The 23,577-nt window shown below is 48.3% G+C and overlaps 1 protein-coding gene across 1 annotated transcript in view; it reads right to left on the minus strand.

Moving 5' to 3' along the window:
• lrba (LPS-responsive vesicle trafficking, beach and anchor containing) overlaps nucleotides 1-23,577 on the minus strand; it is a 184,719-nt gene that overhangs the window by 125,231 nt on the left and 35,911 nt on the right. The window contains 12 exon segments of the mRNA XM_060046267.1: nucleotides 1,348-1,714; nucleotides 2,097-2,238; nucleotides 2,638-2,745; nucleotides 4,242-4,357; nucleotides 7,792-7,972; nucleotides 8,878-9,031; nucleotides 9,407-9,609; nucleotides 9,855-11,144; nucleotides 18,439-18,631; nucleotides 18,821-18,944; nucleotides 22,110-22,191; nucleotides 22,824-22,932. Of these exon segments, the coding sequence (XP_059902250.1) occupies nucleotides 1,348-1,714; nucleotides 2,097-2,238; nucleotides 2,638-2,745; nucleotides 4,242-4,357; nucleotides 7,792-7,972; nucleotides 8,878-9,031; nucleotides 9,407-9,609; nucleotides 9,855-11,144; nucleotides 18,439-18,631; nucleotides 18,821-18,944; nucleotides 22,110-22,191; nucleotides 22,824-22,932 (3,069 nt within the window).

Raw genomic sequence — 23,577 nt, forward strand, 5'->3', positions numbered from 1 at the left:
GCCCAGGTGCTTCACAGATTGGCTGATCTGGGTATTGAGGCAGCCTGATAGGTAGGTCAGACTCTTCCAATGATCAGCAATTTAGCAAGAGTGTAGCATTTCATCAATGAATCAGAGCCACATATTCCCACTATGGTATTCCATAATCTTCAACAATCTAGACTCCTTGACGTTTTGACCAGGACATGTGTGCTGATCAATATATTTTAGTTTGGAGTGGTTGGGGGGGGGGGGGGTTGTTGGGGCTAAGTCATCTAGCTGAAGAGTCTGCATCTGTAAGCCGGCTTGTGGGGGTCGAGGACGGCCCCCACACCCGGAGACAGTGAGCGGGGCTGTAAGTGTACGCCCTCCCGCCCCCCCGACAGCCCTCCCTGGTCCTACTGTGCGCTCAGCGCAGAGCGCCGGAGCCATCCTAATCCCCCCTGATATGGAAGCACCCCGACATCTGACACAGCATTCCTCAGATAAAGACCCGTGATCACAGAGATGCCCCGCAATTCCCAAACGTGTACGTGTGTGTGTACGTGTGTGTGTGTGTGTGTGTGTGTGTGTGTGTGTGTGTGTGTGTGTGTGTGTGTGTGTGTGTGTGTGTGTGTGTGCATGGAGAGAACAACTTGGTCAGAGTGTGTCGGAGTGAGAGAGGAAGAAAGAGAGAAAGGGGGGTGAGAGGGAGAAAGAGATGGAGAAAGGCTTTCTTCAAGAGGTGAGCACCTTGACATGACAACTCCCTTGTGGAGACCGCTCGCTCACTCTCTCCCTTTCCCCCCATTCTCCGTGTCTACCCCCCATTTGTGAACATCTTTTGTGGAGACAATGCTCTCCAAATGTAAACCAGAAGGGGGTCCCGTCCCGTCTCACCCGGGTCGGTCTGTAGTTAAAGCACATGAACCCCACCCGCCCAAAACCAACCATGACATTCACCCCCCCGCACACCTCCAGAACAAACGCAAATGTATACATCTTTTACTACCAGAGATATACAGGGCAGGCCGAGGGAAAGAAGGGAATAAAACAGCAGAATAATAAAATGAACATATTACATTTTAGGGTGACATGGTGAGAGTTGAAACTGTTCTATATCACAGTGAGTGACATGGTGAGAGTTGAAAATCATAAATATAAGTGATAGTTTATATTTGTTGATAGTTCAAGGCTTAAAGTTGAATTAACTAAAGCTGAGCTTTACTCAAATTAGCTGCGTTCAATGTTTTTCATAACCATCTCGCATCTAAAAATCACCTCTACTACTACTCTATCTCAAGAGCTACACATCTATAAACTGATATAAAGAGGGTTACATATGGGTAAAAGCACAAAGTACTAAAAGTACTAAAAGCCCCTACTGACCTATCAAAGGAGCGGAACGAGCGGGACGGGTCTCTGGAGGCGTCGCCCAGCGCGCCCAGGAAGGCCGGCGGGAGGAGCCCCGAGTCCACCACCACGTCCTCGTGGGGCGCGCTCACCAGGCTGCGCAGGATGTCCTTGACGTTCTTGCCCTTGGCGTCGGCGGGAGGGGGCCGCACCTCGGAGGACAGCGTGGACAGGGCCTCCGAGATGGCGTCCGGCCCGCCGCCGACGGTGGTGGTGGTGGTGGCGCCGGCGCCCGTGGGGGCGGCCGCGTCGGCGGAGGCACGGTCATCGCTGATGCCCGAGTCGCAGCGCTGGATAGGAACGCCGTTCTCCAGCTCCAGCCCGCCGTGGACGCCACCGCTGTCTACGAGCGGGAATATCGACGAGGGCGGTGTTATGAAATTGGTGTGCGCAGCTCCGGTCAAAAGTGTTATTATCTGTGCATTAAGCAAGACTTTTAGTTTTACGTTTTGGCAGGAGTGCACTTTGTTGAGACGTAATTCATCTTTATCTCTGAGATGTTACCCTTTTGCACTTGTAACATTGCGTTCTCACTCCTACTCTGCACTTCGTCCAGTTGGTGTTTCTTTTTTTTTCTTTGACATGTTTCTCGAACATTACTCCAACCTCTCTCCAGTTTAATCCCCAAAATAACTATGCGCTGGAAAACATTTGGTTTCAGACCACATTAACGTCTATAAACAAAGATCTGTGATAATCGGGCCCTGTTGTGAAGCCTGGTGTACCTGTGCTCCGGGAAGACTGGGTGCGCGATGGGGTCTTCTTGTGGTTTTGGGGCTCCAGTATGTCGCGGTACTTGGACACCATGAGCACTGAGATGAAGTAGACCACGGCCAGAGCCAGGAACTGGGCCTGCTTACTGTCCTCCTTGGGACAAGACAACAACCAAACAACTCTATGACCCAAACCCTGTTAGGGGAACTGCTCTGGCGACCGCCAAGAATCACACACACACAGACAGAGACAGAGACAGAGACATACAGACAGAGAGAGAGAGAAAGAGAGAGAAAGAGAGAGACACAGCGAGAGAGACAGAGCTAGAGACAGAAATACTGACAGAGTGAGACACAGAGAGAAACAGACAGAGATAGAGGTAGACTCCTGCATGCTCTATAATGACATGCTTTAGAGATCTGCTAAGTAACTTGGGCTGTACTTAATGATCAGGTTTCTGTGTGTTTGCATGCATGTGTTTATAAAGGTGTGTGTTTATACGAGTCATTTGGATTTTTTTGCTTGTGCGTGTGTGCGTGTGTGTTAACTCACGATATCTCGGAAGACAACAGCCCTCAGTCGGTTGATGTCCATGTCCTGCAGCAGCCGGTCCATATCACTGATGGGAGAAACTCCCCCGGTAACCACGTCAACGGGACTCTGGAAGACACCAGCATGCAGTTCAATGCACAGTATGGGAGAACACAACTATACAGAAGACAGATGGGAAAGACTCGAATTAGATTGGTGAGGACTATACAGGGGCATCATGTTGTACTGGTGGGGGTGTTCAACGCCCAGCCAAAAGTTGTAGGTTTTGATACCCAACGTCCGCAATCTTCCTGGAGGCAGCCTTGAGCAAGATGGATGTTACGAGTCCATCCTAAGGCTGATATGCATAATTACAACACTAAACTAAACTAAGAGACACAGGACATTTGGAGCTGGTGACTGGTCTTTCCACACTGGCCTTGATACACTAGCTGCCACCTGCCGCAACACTCAACACACCTACCCACAACCAACTAGCTAATTAAGCCTCACTGGAACAGGGAAAACAACAAGACAACAGAACAGGGGAGTGCACTGACAAACCATGTTAATGCAGAACAGAAACAGAAACACGACCATAGGCCCTACCATGCCTGAACCTGTAATTTTGGGATGAAAGTATCTGCTAAATGAATAAAAACATTTATTAATGATTAATGAATTTCAACAATCCAGAGGGATTTCTTTGTCAACTCAGACTCAATATACAGAAATGAATAGACAAATGACAAGCATTTCTATGCACAAAGGAATGCAAGGGAAACAATTCAAATTCAAAGAAAACCACACTGCCAGAGTGATCATCATTATCAATCAATGTGCACTTCAGGCTGAATGGTACAGTTCCAAGATTTAGGGATGTTATCCCTCCGGGGAGCTGGTCCTTAACATAATGGCTCTTAATATAGAGCCACTGCATTATAAATGAGCGTTTTACTCACACCAGTTTCTGGAAAGCCAAACACGACTTTACTGGAAGTCGGCGTATCAGATCTATTGAGCTCACAGCAGAAAGGGCATCGGCAGGGTGAAACAAATAGCGGCCGATGTGGTAACACAAGAAGATGTGATCTAACGCAACAACCGTTTGCAGATCGGCCCGTTTGGGTCGCCGGCTGCCAAAGGTCACGGCTCCATCTGGTTTACCAGCAGGGAGGAGGAGGAAGAAACTCGGGAAGAGTGTTTGGACTCACTCCAGGCTATTTATAACTTGTGCCTGACCAGACAGGAATGTTTAGTTTCACTTTCTCTTTGGGGGGCTCCGAGGTAAGGAACAGGCGTTCGCTGAGCCAGAGAGGGTTTGCTGAAGTTCAGTTGAACTTCGTAAGCACAGATCTCCTGTAAGTCCCTGTAGCATTGGCGGGCCTGATGTGAATAGCTCATCCTAACCTCAGATGACCGAACACAAACTTTGTTTGCGCAAATACACAAACTATTCTGAAGGGAGAAGGGCTTTTTGCTTCTTGTACAATATTTAGTCATCTTAAACCAAATGTATTAATTTCATCGACCATTTGATTCATGTGGTCGATGAAGTGTGTTTGTGAGCAGAGGGTAGGGTTGGAGGGGCAGTGGGGGGGTTGGGGGTCTCTACCACCACTTGCCTGTGCAGCCATGGACCCGGTGCCGGGTGCGGTGGCGTGGGAGCGGCCCATGGAGTCCGATCCGGGCTGGAAGTGCTGTTGACACTCCAGACAGTTCCTCACGGCCATGGCACACACTAGACAGGGGGGGGGGAGAGAGATGTTATGGCTTATGTGACATCACGTAAAACAAAGATTAACTGGGTTATCGGAATAACAGATCCAGCCTCATGGCTGAATCCCCACGAGGAATGCCAATGCCAGGAAATGCATCCAAAAAACACAGAAAGATCTAGCTGTCCTGATGTGTGTTGAAACTCCAGCAAATGTTTCTGACTATGTTTATTAGAGGCTTGGGTTAAGTGTGGTTTATAAACATTTTGATATGTTGGGGTGGGGGGTAGTCCACAGTTTTTCCTCTGCACTTTTTTTTTCAGACAACAGCATAAGCAGCACCTCAACAGAGATGTTATGCATTACATGACAAACAAGGACTTACAGGCCCATGTAAAAAAAAAAAAAAAGCAACACAGTAAATACAGACGACAAAAAATAACACAATGGGGCTCAAGTCCAAATAAATAAAGGAACAGATGGAGCAATAACAATAACTGTAAAACCATACATGGTGAAAAATCTGATCTTTAGCGCAAGGTTGGACAGAATAAGCGAGTGAGCGAGCGAGAGGGTGAGCGTGGAAGAGTGAGCGAGAGAGCGAGCAGGGAAGGACTGGGGTGAGACAAGGTCGCCGCTACGGCAAAGCCCTGGCAGCAACGCTCACTCTTCCCTGCTCCACCTCTCCTCCTCAAGGTCACCGTGACAACGCCCCTGTATCACACCTTCCACACCACCATCACGCTCCCTTAACAAATGATGCTCCAGGAGGAGGAGGGAGGTGCGGCTAACAAACTACCTCCGTACCGGTGGAGGAGGTTCACAAGCTAAAACCGGAACATTTACCATTTCTAATCTTACATATTGCCTCTCTCTCTCTCTCTCTCTCTCTCTCTCTCTCTGACAACTGACAAATGTTGACTCCAAAGCCGTTTAGATTACACAGGGAATTATTCCATCCTGAAATGGCCTCTCTTTTTCCATTAGGGCTGCTCGTTCATACAACCAATTATAAAGAAAAAGACCGGGGAGAAAAAAAAAAAAAAGACACAAAAAAAGTGGAAGAAAATGAAAGAGTACGGCAGGCAGGAGAGAGGAGGAGGAAAGGAGACCGAGGATAAACCTTGTTACAGCCTTACAAAATCAGATTAGGCGGCAGCGGCGGCGAGAGCATACCTCATCAAATATTCATTTCATAACGGCGGCGCGCTAAGAGCAGCCTCTGCCGCTCACGCAGCCACGCTCCCCAACACCAAGGTAGCGCCCAGCAGGCAGCACCGTTTGCTGCACCGAGCGGCACGCCGCACGCACACGCTTGTGTTTGTCTTGTTTGTTCTTCGTGGCATTGTATACAATATACAACACGGGAAGAAACAACACGGAGGAGGAGGGATCTATTTAGCATCCGGTGCAAGATGTTTAACCGCCCGTGTGAACAACAGAGGTACAGGAGGACTCCCCGCAAAACAGAAAAAAGGATGAATAATGTAAAGTATTTCAAATCTTTTATTCAGCTGGAGCTAGGGCTTGGCTCTTGAAGCTGTCAGAGGAGACCTTAATAGCCTGCACCAGAAGGCAGGCAGGCAGGCTGTGGCCCCCAGGCTACTGGGGGCTGTGCGGTGTGCAGCCAAGGCCATTATGAAGAACGCACTACATCATGATAGCAGCCATTTTAGAGTGTTGCCATGCAGCGGGGTTATAATAACAAGATAAGGGGGGGGGAGTACTGATACGAGCACAGAGGGGGAATGGGGAGGGGGGGGGGGGAGTGAGGGAGAGAGAGCGAGAGTGAGGGACAGAGGGATTGGGAGAGTGAAGGGGAGGGGGGGAGGGAGCGAGAGAGAGAGGGGGGGAGAGGAATGGAGGGGGAGAGCGAGGAAGGGAAGGAAAGGGAGTGGAGAGATAAATGGGGGGGGGGAGAAAGTGAGATGGAGAAAGGCAAAGAGAGGGAAAGAGAGAGTAAAATAAAAGAGGGGAGAAAGGAAAAGAGAAACAAAGGGGCAGTGAGAGTGTGTAAGCAAGCAAAAGATAGGAGGAGTGATGACAGAAGATGAGGCAGGGAAGAGAGAGCCAGCGAGAGAGAGAGAGAGAGCGTGAAACATGAGTAAGAGACGACAGAGTAGGTGGGGTGAAGAGGGCTAAAGAGAGCCATGACCGGGGCGGGCCCCGGAGCCAAAGTGTGTGCAGCCAGATATATAGAGGATCGATGGACACGGGGAGAGAGGGGAGTGGGTAAGAGGAGGAGATAAGGGCAGGGCACGGAGTGCGGGTAGAGAGCAGTAAACCAGCTGAACGGAGCGAAAACAACCCTGTGTCGGAGCGGGCGGTGGCGGAACAGAGCGGGTGCGAGAATATTGATCGGCTTGAGAATCGCGGCCCTCAGTCTTCCCAATACCACATCGACTCCCAACACAACAATATCAATATTTAATTTATCGGGAGCGTAAAGTCCGCTCACTGTACGGACGTTCGTTTGCTGTCCACAAACAACATATTGGATTCCCTTTGGTTCGTTTTGTGCCACATTAATTCAATGATGTGTTGTGTGAAAATAACTACAAAATACAATGCACACAAAAGAAACCTCAGCAATAGATGTATTTTATATGTTTTCTTTTATATTATTAGATAGACAAGGACACAGTCTATGTCGATTATCCCTATTATTATTGTAAACTGAACCTATTCTTTAGCCGACTCATTGGATATGAACGCATGAGCCGGTCCTGTTGGATGGAAGGAGGCTGGGTGGGAATATAATAGACTTTAAATCAAAAGAAGCCTGCAGAAAACAGCCAAACATAATGTCTCCCTGGTTTCCACCACCAAGTCAAATATTTTGTCATATCGGACAACGGAGGAACAGGAATCGACTATGTAACTAATCCTGCCTACTTAATGCATTTCTATTTTTTTCTACCCGTCAAGAAGGCAGATTCGATTTGTGTTTCAGTTTGAGTCATGCTAATCACATTAAATTCCTTTGGAAAAAAAACTGTAACCACTTGTTTCTCCATGCTTCCGAGAGGAAAAATGAGGGGAAATTTACTAAAAGGTCCTAAGATAAGTTATGGTTGAAGACTGCTGCACTGTGTTTCTAAAATCTGGTCAAATTCATGCCGAATCACATAATTAGGACCAACATAGAACTTGTGATTAAAAGGAAAAAAGGCAGTGTCTAGGACAGACAGGCAATGGGATGGAGAGACAGAAAGACAGACTTGATGGTGGAGAGAGGCAGACCGTGACAAATAGACAAACAGAATGTTGGGAGATAGACAGACAGACAGACAAACCGAAGGACGGAGAGACACAGATAAACAGGAGGACGGAGAGAGACAGACACACAGACTAACAAACAGACAAACAGAAGGACGGAGAGAGAGAGAAACAGATAAAGAGCTGGAAGGCGAGAGCCAGCCAGACACACAGACAAACAGCCGGACGGTTGCCCCACCGAGGCGCAGGCACTGGCGCAGGATGCCCCCGGAGGACATGTTCTTCTCCGCCTCGATCTCGTTGAAGTTGAGGGAGCTGGCGAAGATGAGGACGTCCACCAGGTTGACCAGCCGCTGCAGGAAGGTGAGAGAGGCCTCCACCGTCAGGCCCTGCGACGGCTCGATGTTCTCCAGCTCGTGCTGCGGGAGGAGGCAGCAGGGCGGGATGAGCTCACTGGGGTCATGGGGTCAAGTCAGTCACTCGTTCACATTTCAATCATCCAAATCTGACACTTTCCGTTTGTGCATGTTATGCTTTGTGTGCTTTATTGGTTATTAAGAACAGAGCGACGTTGTTGCATGTTGTTATGTATTTTTATGTGAGCACTGCAAGGGAAAATTTCTGTCATTTTTTTGCTGGACCATGACACAAATGTGTCATGGAAGTATTACCATTTTTCCTTTAATCTACGTAGAAAATGTAAAAAGGGGAAAGAAAATAACACAAGTGATTCCAAGCAAAAGGTGGATTACATTCACGATGATACCGCCTCTGTTCCAATCTAAAGCGCTCTCAAGCCACTTCAGACATACATAGGTCGTACTCGGCTATAAATTTGATTGAGATCCACCATATAGGTGAAGCCTAACTGGGTTATGGTGAAATTGAACCTAAATTGCCCGGGTCTTCCCAGACAGGCCACCGAAGCGAGTGGGAGAGTATTGACCCGAGAGGAGGAATCATGTTACATCAGATCTACAGTCACTGAGGTCAGAGCCCACAAAACAGAGCTAATCGTGTTAGCGAGCGGCTAACTGTAGTGTAATGTGATTGGGAAAAGGTCAATGGTGGACGGATGACCCCCCCTGACCTGGCTGTCGCAGACAGAGCAATGATGCTCGCTTACACATCGACAAACACACACATACACACACATGCAGAGACAGACAAAGGCTCTGATGCATATGCATAAACAAATACACAGACACACACAGGCAAACAGATTCACATCCATAAACAAATACAAAGATACACAAACACATGCCAACAGACACACACACACACACACACACACACACACAGACACACACACACAGGGGCTCACCGAGGAGGAGGTAGCAGCAGAGAGCAGGGGCAGGATGCCTCCACAGGCCATCACCAGGTTGTCCACCACCTGGGAGATGAGGTGCACCGTGTTGTGGACAAACACCACGTTCTCACTGCTGTTCACAAAGTCCAGCACTGTCTTGGTGGAGTGGCTGCAAGGAGGCGGGAGACAAAGAGAAGGAGGTGAAAACTAGAAAGAGAACCACCTTATGAAGTTATATTTAAAATGGGATGAACATGCATGTTTTAAAGCAGACACTGTTTTATTCTATTTAAAACTTATATCAGGGCACAATGAAAGCATAACATCTAAATTGGAATAGCTACAGAAAGCGCTGCACATCCTAGTTCCTGTAACATTGAACACCAACTAAAGAGTGCGGAGGAATCAGAAGGATGCGGTGGCTGGATTCCTTCAGTGGGAGTGCATTGATGAACGATAGCACGATTAGTAGTACTAGTAGTAGTCTGTGACCCGTTCCTCTGTTCCGGGGAGAGGTGGGTCCTCCCAATGAAATGGTCCCTACCTCCTCCACATCTGGACGTCCGTCTCGATGGAGAACAGCAGGTCCGTTAGGAGACGCTGGTGCATCTGGGACCAGCGAAACTCCGGGATGCGGAACATGGTGGAGCGAGGACCGGAGGAGGAGGAGGAGGAGGAGGCGGCGGCGGGGTCCCGGGCCGGCGCAGGACCTCCCGCGGAGACCGACGCACTCGAGCCGCTGGGCTCCTAGGACGGAGACACATAGGTCTGGATGAGGGATACTTAGTGACAAAGACTGGAGGTGCTGCTCAGCATTAATTACGTGTATGATACTAACAGGAGTAATGAACCTATGCCCAGTCTACCTGTCGGCTTCCCAGAGAAAGATGCCTAACCCCTGAACCTAACCATGAACAACCTGTATGTAAAAATGACTAAAGACACAACAAGAAACTACTTCACTACATTAAAGATGTAAGAAGGTGGCCTACGCTTGCAGAGGTCTCCTTCAGCTCCAGCCTCTCGGTGTCTAAGGCCACGTTGGACACGTCCAGCCGGGCGATCTTGATCTCTTTGGTGGGGGCGGCCGGCCCGGCGGCCTTCTGTGTGTTGGTGCTAGGGGGCGCCGTGCTTGACGTGGAGGCCTCTGCTTGGGCTACTTCTTCTTTGGTGGTGGCTGCGGCGCTCTGGGGATCCGCAGGGATGGGAGTGGCCATGGCCGAGGACTCCTGAGCCGAAGGGGGCGCCTCGGAGTCCGAGGATTGTGGGTCGGTTGGGGGGGCATCAGGCACGGGAACGTCAGCTTCTTCCGTCTTCAAACCTTCACTCTGGGGGTCCGAAACGGTCTCCTCGTTCTTCTCACTCTCACTTTCTCTCGCCGTTGCTTTCTCCTCCTCCTCCTCCTCCTCCTTCTTCTCTTCCTCAATCCCCGTCTTATCAGTATCGACTTCTTCTTCTACTTCTACTTCCTTTTTTCCCGCCTTCGTGTCCTCACCCGAGGACGGCTCCAGGCTGTCGACAGCATCGCTGGGGTCTTCGTTGGAGACGGAGGCTCCATCTCCGCCTTCAACCGCCTCCACGGTGCTGGCCTCCACAGCCTGCTGGTTATCCTTAGCGTCGGGCTCTGACAAAACCCCCTCAGGAACATTCAGGGAATCCTCCGGCACGGAGGCAGACGACTCGGCTCGGCCGTCGCTTTCTCTGGGCATGTCGCCGTCGCTCTGAGGCATCTGTGCGTCTTCAGTGTCGGTGCTGTCAGTAGTGTTTTCGACCGCTTGCGTCGGGGCGACGCCCACCTCCGCGGGGCTAGACGCCACGTCGTTCGCCACTTCAGTCGGCGAGACCGAGGCGGTTTGTGAATCGTCGCCGTCGGGCGTTTCAGAGCGTGCTTCGGTTTTTGGCTCCTCCAGTTGGGCCTCAACGCCGGCATCTCCAGCTGCTTTGGTCTCTTCGTCGCTGGGAGACGGCGGGTCTTCCTCTCCCTCTAGCCCAGCCAGAATGTTTGACATGCCGACGGTTGTGGGCACACTATCTCCGTCGCCCTCTGTTGGGCTGGAGGAGAGGTTGGGAGTGGACGTGGAATCGGGCGTGCTCTGATCGTGGACCCCCTCGTCCACGGTGAGTTCTATGACGGTGGAGGGGGCGGTCTCCTCGGTGGAGGTCTCTGCGTCGTGGCTGGCGGCGGAGACGGTGCGGATGGCAGCGCTGGGAGCCAAGGACTCCTGCTGCTGGTACTGGGTGAACATGCGGGCGAGGTGGTGCTTGTGCTGCTCAAAGGACACCTGGGGAAACGCATAAGGAAGACACGCATGAGGCATCATCCACTGCATTCATTGCAAGAGCCATGGCGAGCTGTCTACCTGACTGGGTACCAGGCATACATTTTGTAATGAAGCTCTACAAACACTAAAGAACAAAACGATTTCAACACGGTCGTTTTAACCAATGACAAAGAGCAGAAGACAAAAACACTTACGTTGATAACCGTTTTTTTTTTTTTTTAACAGGGACAGTTTTACATCTGTATAACTGCTACAAGTGGATATTTAGACAGCAACGCCTTAAAATTTGATATTTTAGGGAGGTCAACATCAGGGTAGGTATGTTCCACATTTTCAATGTCCAGTTTGACAATTTCAACCCTCTCATCCAATCCTCTTAGTTGCAAGTCATTTTTTGTTCCTCATAACCTTAAGAAACCTTGGCCCATTACGTTCTATCAGTCAGCCTGCCATCAGATATGGCTTAACTAGACTGCTAGTCCATACGGACAACAGTCTGACGTGGCAGTTGAGGAAGAGCCCGTCCATGTAACCAATCATAGATTAGCAGTAGATACTGCTTCGAAGAGTGTGTGTGTGTGTGTGTGTGTGTGTGTGTGTGTGTGTGTGTGTGTGTGTGTGTGTGTGTGCGTGTGCGTGTGCGTGTGCGCAAGCGGGTGTGCATGTGCATGCGGGTGTGTGTGAGCACAGTGCGTGTCCAGTATTGGCAAATCCTCCCACGCCTAATTTAAGACCCTGCATTAATCACTGGGCTTTGGAGGACAGAAAGTCAAAGAGCAGTCGGTGGTGGAGGGAAGGGCAGGGTGAAACCAGAGCCACACCGCAGCCATTTTAACCTGAGGCTGTTTGGATGGAATGGGGGGGGGGGGGGGGGGGGGGGGAAGAGAGAGAGAGAGAGGAAGAGAAAGAGAAAGAGAAAGAGAAAGACAAAAAATGGCGACAGGAAGAGCACGGGAGAAAAAGAAACGGGGAAAACAGAGATCAAAAAGGGAGAGAAACACAGATGTTGAAGAGAGCGAGCGAGTTAATGAGGTTGGAAGAAAGGAAAGGGTGGGGGGAGGAGGGGGAGGAGAAAGTAGCTGATTATTTGTAATTAATTAGTCGTTATTGTTCTAAATTAGTCTGCTACACGGCCGCTCATTAATCTTGCGCCGGGCGGAGCAGTGATTGGTAATCCATAACTCTTTTCTCTGAGTGCAGAGCCTGTTCTAAATGCATCGATAGCATCTCTCATTCTATTTCTGTCTCTCTCTCCCAAACCCCCCCCCCCCCCCCCCCCCTCAACCCATCTCCCCATCTCCCATTCCCCTCCCTCTCAATTCCTCTGTCCTCTCCCTCTCTCTGCCTCTGTCTGTGATGTCTTCTACCCCATTAGTTTCAGCTTAATTTGACATTTAGCATTTATTGCAATTAAAAGGACGCATGGAGAGTGCACTCCCATGGAAACGATGCCTGAGCCTAGTGCCTTAGTGGAGAATATACCACCCCCCCCCCATCATGGATCTGATGGTGGGGTGGGGTATGCTTGGGGGGGGGTGTGGGGGGGTGATGGTGGGTTGGGGTTGGAGTCCCTACATTAAGATGATGTATGTTGGCTTTAAACAGGGCTGCGCAAGCAGATCCAGTTACCATTAGACGGAGGCAGCGAGCGTTCTCTGTGGTTAGCGGAGCCGCAGCGCATAGCGAATGCCTTGGGTGGGCCTGACATCAGCGCTGATCTAATCTAAAGTTCTGTGCCCCCCCCCCCCCCCCTCCCGCCAGACCTCGTGGGGGTACGGAGGAGAAGAAATGTTATGGTAATGTAGGAAAACACGGTGGGCTTTTCTAATGTGACAGGTAACATGGTATTACAGTGAAAGCAAACAGCGACGCCACATCACAGGGAGAGTGGCCCGTAATGGCAGAGCAGGATCACAGAGGAGAGCGAAACGGCGTGCAACAGAAAGGGACATCCGTTACGGAGCCATTAGAGCCCGGTACAGGCGTTCAGCCCTCGGCTCCTGGGAGCCGAGGACATTGAGTCGGGGTCCAAGAACTACAGATACCGAGTCCGTATCAAAGAATGACAGAGGATTAGTCTCAATCGGAAAACTACAGGAGCTCGTCCCAAAATATGGTGTTTTTAAGGTTGATTTTATGAGGGATGGATGGATGGATGGATTCTGCCGGCCGCGTGTAGAGAGACACACAGAGCGTTAGCCCGCCTAAGCTCTGGTCCAGGGAGACCTCCACAGTAGGAGTCACAGCGGAGACCAGATTTAGATCAATAGATAGAACGAGACCGCAAAACAAAGGGGATATCAGGGGGCCCGTGAGTCTCTAATCGGATTAGCCAAATGCAATTCCTCCTCCCACAAGGAAAGGGAAAGAAAAACATTGCCGTCGTCTGCTGGTGATACTGAATGGTGTGTTCATTTATATTCTCTCCATTACGTCTTCTTAGTTACCTTTTATTATGTTGATTTCTCTCTGGTCAACTGACAGAATAATTGCTATTTGGTTTGTTTGGTCTCTATAGAATAAACTGAATCCATTGCAATCTTAATCTAGACGGCTGATAAAAATGTAAATAAACGGGATATAGATCCAAGATTAAAACTAAAAAAGGGTTTACTTTTAATTATTTATCCCTGAATATGCAAATTAATATATTCCACACTATTTCAAAACGTGAAACCCCAAAACACCAATTCAACTCTCCGTGAGACAGTAATGTTCAGTAAGTTGTTGCCGAGCAGAAGCGTATTGACCAGTTCACCAGACAATACCAGTCGATCTGGTCTTGTCCATACTGTCCATGTTCTCAATTCCCCTTCTTTTGTCCATGTTTCAATACACAGCTACAGTGTCTTCAAACCTCTGAACCACAGGTTTTAGCTTAGAAAGTCTCTGTGACGCCAGCACACACACCGAACAGCTCTGCTTTCCTTTCACTAAAGAGTACGAGATAAAAATATGGTGCGGATTATCAATAATAGGTTAGTCAGGGAGGATGGGGTGTTTACATAGGATAAAAGTCTCTGCAAAAAATAATCAGATGGCAAATAGCGCTTATCAATCATAAAACCGATTAATCAGAGACGATGCTACATAAGAGCACCATTTCAATGGGTTCACTAATGCATGTGATGGGTAGTGTTCATTAGAATCTGCTGTCTCAGGGAAGCTTAAGGGCACAGGCTCCTCCACAGCTTCCACTGTTGGGCCGTGTTAGACATGTGCTCTGTGGGGTTCACCTGGGCCGGGGGCACCTCGAGGAGGGGAGGCCTCTGAAGGCTGCCACCTCAGCACACACACAGACATCTGTCCACTTTACGGGCCAGCTGACCAATCACATTGTGGAGGGCAGTACACTTCGTGCATCAAATGTTACTTTGAATAATACTATAGAAATATAGTATACAAATACAGACACTGAAACAACTGGATCTCTTTACCAATGACGGGGGATACCCCCACCTTCATCCTCTCTCAGACGCGCACGCACACACACACACACACACACACACACACACACACACACACACACACACACACACACACACACACACACACACACACACACACACACACACACACACACACACACACACACACACACACACACGAGAAACTAAAGAGAATGGGTGATAATTTAACAAATTGTATTAACTTCTATTTTCTTAGCTGGATGTATTGGTTTACTTAGTTTGGCTGTATTTTTTGTTTTTATCAACCCTTACTATGATTAATTGTATCATTTAAATGCTATATTGTATTCCAATTCAAGCAGTTTTAAAAATGCTATATAAATAATGCATGTGCATGTGCAATAAACTTGACTCTTCCAACCCAATGCCAAGACACATTTTTTATGCACCCATTCAGCAACATGACGGTACAAGGACAACAAAATCAAAGATGACGAAAGAGGAAGACTTAGGGAAAACTTTGTCTTTGATAATAACGCGGCCACGCTGGTACAGGGTGAACCTCCTTGCTCACTCTAATACTATGTTAACTGGAAACAGGCTGGAACCTGGATGGGTCTTTTATTTACTTATTAAGGGGACGGATTACTAAGGACATGATGAAATTAGATTCACTGGAAACCTCGACTTACAAATTAGATTTGTAACAATGCATTTTCTGGACACGGTGCAAAAAGAAAAAGATTTCTAAGTATAATGCATTTTTCAGACCGCCCGCTACAAAGTGAATATGTACATGTTCCTTTCTTTTACGTTTCACTGAATATATTCATGTAAGGTAGGCGTTTCTGCACCACAACATGTGAGGGGGGCGGTGCACACAAATAAACCCAGTGTATACACTACACTCTGGAAGAGCTTCCCCATGGGCCGCCTGTATTTATGAGCCCTTGTTTTACTGATTGTTCAGGCAACACTCGGATGAATATTCAATGTGCTCAGAGAAAAAAACAATACACACTCCTCTCACAGCACAAGAGGAAATGTAGGACTGGGGCACACTCAGCTGGTAAGATCCATGCACATTTGCACACACACACACACACACACACACACACACACACACACACACACACACACACACACACACACACACACACACACACACACACACACACACACCTGCAGTGGGTGCAGAGAGCAACAGTGACAAACAGCTTTGGTGCTACAATGGTGGCAGGAAATCTATCAAACGGGACAATAAAATTGCAATTGAGTTTCTTTTGCTTTTTTACAGCACCTGCATGTATCTTGATGGCTAGTGCCTGCTGCACCTCTCCACATCAGAGGGCTATATAGTGTGTGTGTGTGTGTGTGTGTGTGTGTGTGTGTGTGTGTGTGTGTGTGTGTGTGTGTGTGTGTGTGTGTGTGTGTGTGTGTGTGTTTTAAGTCCATGCGTGTGTTTGCAGGTGTGTGTGGGTCTGTACATGTGTGTGTCCACATGTCTGGGAGTTTCTGAACGTGTGCGAGTCTGCAATGCGTTTGTGTCTGCCTTTGTGTGTGTGTTTGTCTGCACGTGTGTGTGTGTGTGTGTGTGTGTGTGTGTGTGTGTGTGTGTGTGTGTGTGTGTGTGTGTGTGTGTGTGTGTGTGTGTGTGTGTGTGTGTGTGTGTGTGTGTGAAATCACCCAAGGTGCACAAAGAGTGAACTTGTTTTTAGTCCGGTGCGAGGGCATTGTACACACAAGAAAAAAAAACATTAATCTTCAGCAATTACACAGAGAAAAAGGCAATTACAGCCTGCTGGAGGTAGGAAGAATTAACATCTGCACCAGCCCGCACCAGGCCCTTTGCTGGGGAACATGGAGGCTCTGCCGCACCAGAGCCATGTGAACCAACTACAACAATAAACCCAGCGCAGGGACCATCTCTCATTGGCCGCTTGTTATTCATCAATAACATATTTTAACACAACGGTGGGTGATATCGAGGGTAAAAAATGAATGTAATATTACTGTTTCCATTTCACTGTGGTCTGCCGTTTTTTCCTGACAATTTTGATTTACCCTTATGAGCATCGTGAATGTAGTGAATATTTAAACGTTAACATAAAATGTGTAGATGTATCGTATGCGTGTGTACAACCCGTATATACGTAAACATAAGGCCTGTATCTGGAACCCAGTCCAAAACAAATTACAATGATTGCCTTCTATGCATCAAGCACGTATGATCATTAAACATCAGGTCTAATTGTCCATTAATTAGTCCTTTCTTCATCCACTGCAAATGAAATAAATCATACAATCCAGTAAATTGCATACATTTATAAAAGGTCCATAATAAATAAATGGTTAATAAATCATTTATAATGCAATAAAATGGCATACAGTGTTTTTCCATTACCTTGGTATATTGTAATAGTGAATTAAGTTTAACTGGTCGAAAACAAGTTAAGGGAGTGTGTTTAATAGCAGCCTTCAGATTTAGTATAGGTATGGAAAGCATCATGCTGTATTTGTGTATTTTATGTCACAAAACAGCATTGCTACGGAGAAATCCAAAATATTCTCTTGTGATAATTCTCCAGCCCTGATTATGATGTGAAGATTTATTCTTGCAGACACAAATTAAGATTTGTTTATTTAATTTTGTTGAAATTAATTTCAGAATTTTGTGAATAGCAGAGTCTCTGAGACCAGAGCATCAACAGACATGGACATAACAAACTCCTCTTTGTCTCTCAAGCAGTCTGTCTGCGCCCCCTATTGGACACTACCGGTACCAACACCCTGGCCTGTATCCTATCACAAGCAGTTTCTTCAACTTCCTCCTCAACCAGGCAAGCTCAGCCCCCCCCCCCCCTCCCCCCTTTCAGCTCCCATACCCAGACCACAATCTGACACCAACCTCAATTACCACACTGCTTTGTAACCAAGCAACGTAACATGATATCAACAGCCAATTCCTAACGCATTTCTTATTGGCTTTTTATTTCAGGTTTTGGTAATAACACATGCCAGGAGTTTATTTTTATCTATGCGACGTAAAGAGAGAAAAGATACTCTTCACATAAATAAAGTGGTATATCGAGACGGTGCAGTGATTTGGCTCCATTCTACAACCTAAGCAAGCTTTGCTACATGCTAATCACTGTATATTTTCCATAGTGCCTCGGTAGCGTTATCTGATGGGCCCCTGAGAGCCGGGGGTCCCGGGGAATCACTCTAGGTGACCGAGGCACGGCCCTGCGGATCCCACGTTTGAGAGGGAACGGTATTAACATTGGCATCAAGCGGAGCAGGAGATGGCTACCTGATTTGACGGTTGTAGGTATTTTAAAACACCACTTAGCCAAGATACAAAAATATGAACGATGGGATGGGGGGGGGGACGTGAGGGTTTTTTCCGACTGCAGAGAGCGGGGTAAAAGAAGAAGGTTTATGGAGGGACGCCGAGATGCGTGCAGACGGCGCGCGGAGGATGTGATTCGTTAAGGGAAGGAAAAAATGTGTTGGCTAAAATGAAGAGAAACAGAAACGCAAAACGCACGCAGGGGACGGGGGTAAGAGCAGGATGGGAAAAAGAACGGATAAGAAGAGCCTAGAATACCTCAGAGAAACATAAACACTGCTAAATCCTGTGTTCCTCTGTGTCTGTGTGCGTGTGCGCGCGTGTGTGCGCGCGCGCACGTGCACATGAGTGTGTTTGCGCACATGTGTGTGTACGTTTGCTCATGTCTATGCCTGTGTATTTGTATGTGCGCGTGTATACAATAACGCACGTGTGTGAGTTTGTATTCCTTTACGTACATGCATGTGCATGTGTGCGTGTTCTGTGTGTGTCTGCGACCGGTGTGTGCGGGGCGGCGGGGGGTTTCTCAGACCTTGGAGTGTGTGATGGACAGCGTGTCCACCCAGACGCGCCAGCCGCCCCACTCGTACTTGACGGCGTGGTAGAGCAGGATGCGGAACACGGCGTACACCATCTCGTTGATCTTGTGCTCCTCGCTGCTGTTGGCGCTGAGGAAGCACAGCGAGAGCATCCACTCCTGCCACACCGAGCACTGCAGCAGACTCCTGCACACACACACACACACACACACGAGTAAGAATAGCGTGTCTAACAGTACCATAGGGTGCAGCGGTTTTCAGATAGAAAGATAACTACGATGATACCGTGTAAACAGTGCAGGAAGGAGCGTGTGTGTGTGTGTGTGTGTGTGTGTGTGTGTGTGTGTGTGTGTGTGTGTGTGTGTGTGTGTGTACCTGCGGTTCTCTCTGCTGTTATTGAACATCTTGATCATGTCGGACAGGAAGACCCGGCGCACCTCCATGGTCTCAGGAGAATTCGGAGAGTTCTTCAGCAGGCCAGCAATCACCTTCAGGATCTCTACACACACACACACACACACACACATACACGTCAGCAGTTATTTTTTAGAGATATTTGCAGGAAATGCGTTTTATTAGATTTAATATTGTAACAGTATTTTCAGTAAACAATAATGATTGAATTATGCCATCAACAGAATCACAGTATTATTACTATTATCTATCATAATTCCCATTGCATTGTAAAGACAACATCAAATTGCAACCATTCTTTGGGGTGGGGTAGATGGGGTAGGTGGGTAATTGGGGTAGGTGGGTGGATGGGATGGCTGGTGTAGGCGGGGTGCTGGGGTAGGTAGGTGAATGGGGTAGAGGTGGATGGGGTAGGTAGGTGGATGGGGTAGGTAGGTGAATGGGGTAGAGGTGGATGGGGTAGGTAGGTGGATGGGGTAGGTAGGTAGGTGGATGGGGTAGGTAGGTGGATGGGGTAGGTAGGTAGGTGGATGGGGTAGAGGTGGATGGGGTAGGTAGGTGGATGGGGTAGGTAGGTGGATGGGGTAGGTGGGTGGATGGGGTAGGTAGGTGGATGGGGTAGGTAGGTGGATGGGGTAGGTAGGTGGATGGGGTAGGTGGGTGGATGGGGTAGGTAGGTGGATGGGGTAGGTGGGTGGATGGAGTAGGTGGGTGGATGGGGTAGGTAGGTAGGTGGATGGGGTAGGTAGGTGGATGGGGTAGGTAGGTGGATGGAGTAGGTGGGTGGATGGGGTAGGTAGGTGGATGGGGTAGAGGTGGATGGGGTAGGTGGGTGGATGGAGTAGGTGGGTGGATGGGGTAGGTGGGTGGATGGGGTAGGTAGGTGGATGGGGTAGGTGGGTGGATGGGGTAGGTAGGTGGATGGGGTAGGTAGGTGGATGGGGTAGGTGGGTGGATGGGGTAGGTGGGTGGATGGGGTAGGTAGGTGGATGGGGTAGGTGGGTGGATGGGGTAGAGGTGGATGGGGTAGGTGGGTGGATGGAGTAGGTGGGTGGATGGGGTAGGTGGGTGGATGGAGTAGGTGGGTGGATGGGGTAGGTAGGTAGGTGGATGGGGTAGGTAGGTGGATGGGGTAGGTAGGTGGATGGAGTAGGTGGGTGGATGGGGTAGGTAGGTGGATGGGGTAGAGGTGGATGGGGTAGGTGGGTGGATGGAGTAGGTGGGTGGATGGGGTAGGTGGGTGGATGGGGTAGGTAGGTGGATGGGGTAGGTGGGTGGATGGGGTAGGTAGGTGGATGGGGTAGGTAGGTGGATGGGGTAGGTGGGTGGATGGGGTAGGTGGGTGGATGGGGTAGGTAGGTGGATGGGGTAGGTGGGTGGATGGGGTAGGTGGGTGGATGACGCAGCGAGGTAGGGGACCAGACATCAACAGCAGACTCAGACATCTCAACACGTGTAAATCACTGCGTGACAAGGCGTCTGCTTCCCACGCCTGCAGACACCCGGAAATATGCATCTGCATGCATGCATGCAAAAAAGGGGTCCTGTCATTGATTTTTACCCCGGCGTTATAGTTTAGGTATTGTTCCCAATTGGAGAGGCTGAGTCACGAGCCCTCTCGGAAAGGTCCTGGTTGCGGGTTAACCCGAAGAGACTGACTGTTTAGATGAATTATCTAGACAATGTCAGTGGCCATTTGCCTTGAGTGGGGAGACGGGCTGCGGGGCTAGGGTTTCACCCGTCTCTCGCCAGACCGTGGCACTCCTCCGATCCCCCCTTCCCCAACCCCCCCCTCGCCCCTACTGCACACAGCTCTGTTGTTTCTACGCCTTAGTCACTCAAATTATGAGTCGCTGAACCCTTACCGCCAGAAAATTACCCCAGCATGCACCAGGAATGAGGACAGAGGCGTAGCACTTTTTTCATTTTCTTGTATTCCTTTTCTTCCTTTCCTGCTTTCGTTCTTTCTGCCTGTCCCTTTTTTTTCTTCCCCATTTGCTCTCGCTTCCCGTCCCTCGAGTTAATTTGAGGGAAACGGTACTTCCTCGGTTTGTTTGATTGGCTCTGACGTTACTAAAGACTGCAATCAGGGGGCCATTTTGGGGCCTGGTCGCAGATTAAATCAAGGGGAAGGCACAGCAAAGGAGAAACAGACCCGGGCTCTGTGCTGCATAGCGTGTGTTCGCATGCTAAAGGGCCCGGGCAGGGTTTCTCCATGATATATACGGCCTGTCTGGGACGCCCCGGCCCGGGCTGAAGGGAGGCTGCTTTTTTTCTAACACAATAAAGGCTTAAGATAATCAACGTGTGACTACAGCAGTACCTTGTCAGATTAAGGCTGGTTGGAAGTAAACCTGGGTTGTGATTCTTCCCAGCGATCGAGTTCCAACTGATCAAAGTTTTGCAATTGCGCGTGTGTGTGTGTGTGTGTGTGTGTGTGTGTGTGTGTGTGTGTGTGTGTGTGTGTGTGTGTGGGGGAAATATGAGCGAGTGAAGGAGGGAGAGAGTAAGATTTTCTTTCTTCCTCTTAAATCCAAAGACGAAAGACTTTGATTTCCACATATGAAAATATTTTGCGGGCTGACGTCTGAAATTGGAGGTAAGTAATGAGCTGGAAGTACTGCTGCCGAGTAGGAGGAGAACACTGATGCCGCTCAATGGTTCTGTTTCAGCTCATTATGTTGCGTCATATTTAAAATAAGCCTGACTCCCTCCCTATAATGCTATGCGAGAATATACTGTGTATGTACAAATCTCACATATTGTGATCTCAGCATAAGAAATATAAAAAGATACATATATATTTATAGATTGGAGTATAATGTAAATATATGCATTACATAGGGATTTAAGGTGTGTGTTTAATACATTTGTATGAATATTAAAGATATTACAAAGAATACATGATTTAACTGCCGAAGCCAAATTAATTCACAGATTACGATGCATTTTATTTAAACCGCAGCAGACTCAGAAGTGGGTCGTCAATATATATATCGTATGTTACAAAAATTATGATCTCCATGCTTTGGCAATGCGTATATCAGTGGTTAACTGGAAACATAATAGCTGAGTTGGCTCTTTTGTGCGTTGGGATGGAACAATAGCAGTAGAGGAGGGCCTGGGGGGAAAAGACTCTCCCTGGTGCAGCACGGAGCGGTTTGTACCTGGTGGATACACAGCAGGGTGTCGTTAAGCAGAGAGGAGGTGGTGGTGGTGGTGGCTGTGGGGGGGGGGCGGGGGTACTTACGTGGGTTGAGGATCTTCACGGAAGAGTCAGGGTCCGGGTGCTGCTTATGGATCACTTGGGTGCAGATCTGCTCCGTCAGAATCTGTCGTTGGGCGCAGAAGAGAAACGGTGTACTTCAGTCACAGATAAACACACTTAGATCTAACACGCAATGGAAAAGTACGACCGACTGCGGAGCCAAAGAGGAATGGAGCGTTTTACTGCAAATTGTATTTCAGAACCTCGTCCTGATCAAGTTAAGATGGATGGAGCTTAGTGGGATGTTTCGTGTGTGTGTGTGTCTGCGTGTGTTTGTGTGTGTGTGGTTACGGTTCAGGGTATTGTGGATATGTGCTGTTATACATCATAATATAATTACAATATTCCATTCATACAGAAGACAGACTACAACAACAGTAGACCATAGTTGCGTATCTTATAGTTGATCCAATATGCATAATCATAACCTTAAGTTGTATCATACCTCAAATGTGTATTTGCAGGACTTGTGCGTCTGTGTTATTGTCTATTCAACATTCTTGTTGGAGGCAAAACATAACAGAATAACGGCTGAAATATGTAAATCCTTAACCTGTGGTGGCCTGGTTCAAATATTATCGTGCAAAACATGGTTATTTGGTTATTCCTCATTCTTATCAGTAAGCAAAACAGAACATGAAAATGGGTGAAAACAAATGCATGTGGAGTGCAACATGGGGGGGGGGGGGGACTGACCTCAAACAGCGCGTTGTATGTTGTCATGGTGACCTGGCTGCAGTTGAGCATCAGCCTCTCACTGAGCAGCGAGAAGAGGCCGTGACCGAGCATGACCTCTGCCTTCCTCCTGGTAAGCAGCGGGGGCACCGGGTCAAAGGACAGGGAAGGGTATTACGTATTGATCTACGCCTACAGTGTTCGCTCCATAGTATCAAGCAACAATGAGCAGATATCCGATATCACACCAACATGATTTATCAACGTAATGCCATTGTATTAGATCCATTGATTATAATTGAGGTATCCATCTATATACAGATACATATATCAATATATATATACATGCATTAATATATTTTATATCATCATTTGTGATAACATTTTCTATTAGAATCGATCACTCAGTTATATCACATTTGCTGAAATCTTCACCGCTTTGTCGATTGTAGCCAGTCTGTATTTACGGCACTAATGTTTCTTATGGCAGGGGTTGGGACATGCCAAGCTGGGAGCTTCTCGGAAACCGCCAAAGTAAGAGCACATACTAGGTTTTAAGCTGTACAACTGGAGCCGGGCTCCAGCAGACTTTTGACATGAAGGGGAAATGAAGAGGAGGATTCCTGCTGACTTAAGTGGGAGCAGCTCTGTGCCGCTCTGCTTTCATCTCCCACCGCGGGGAGAGGGATGAGGGTCTGGGCTCAAGTCCCGCGGACGGTTTGTATAAAGTCAACACTCTCTGTGCTCTGGGACAAGAGACCCTATATGTACCGAT

The sequence above is a fragment of the Gadus macrocephalus genome, chromosome 3 (genome assembly GCF_031168955.1).
Source record: "Gadus macrocephalus chromosome 3, ASM3116895v1".
Classification (NCBI taxonomy): domain Eukaryota; kingdom Metazoa; phylum Chordata; class Actinopteri; order Gadiformes; family Gadidae; genus Gadus; species Gadus macrocephalus.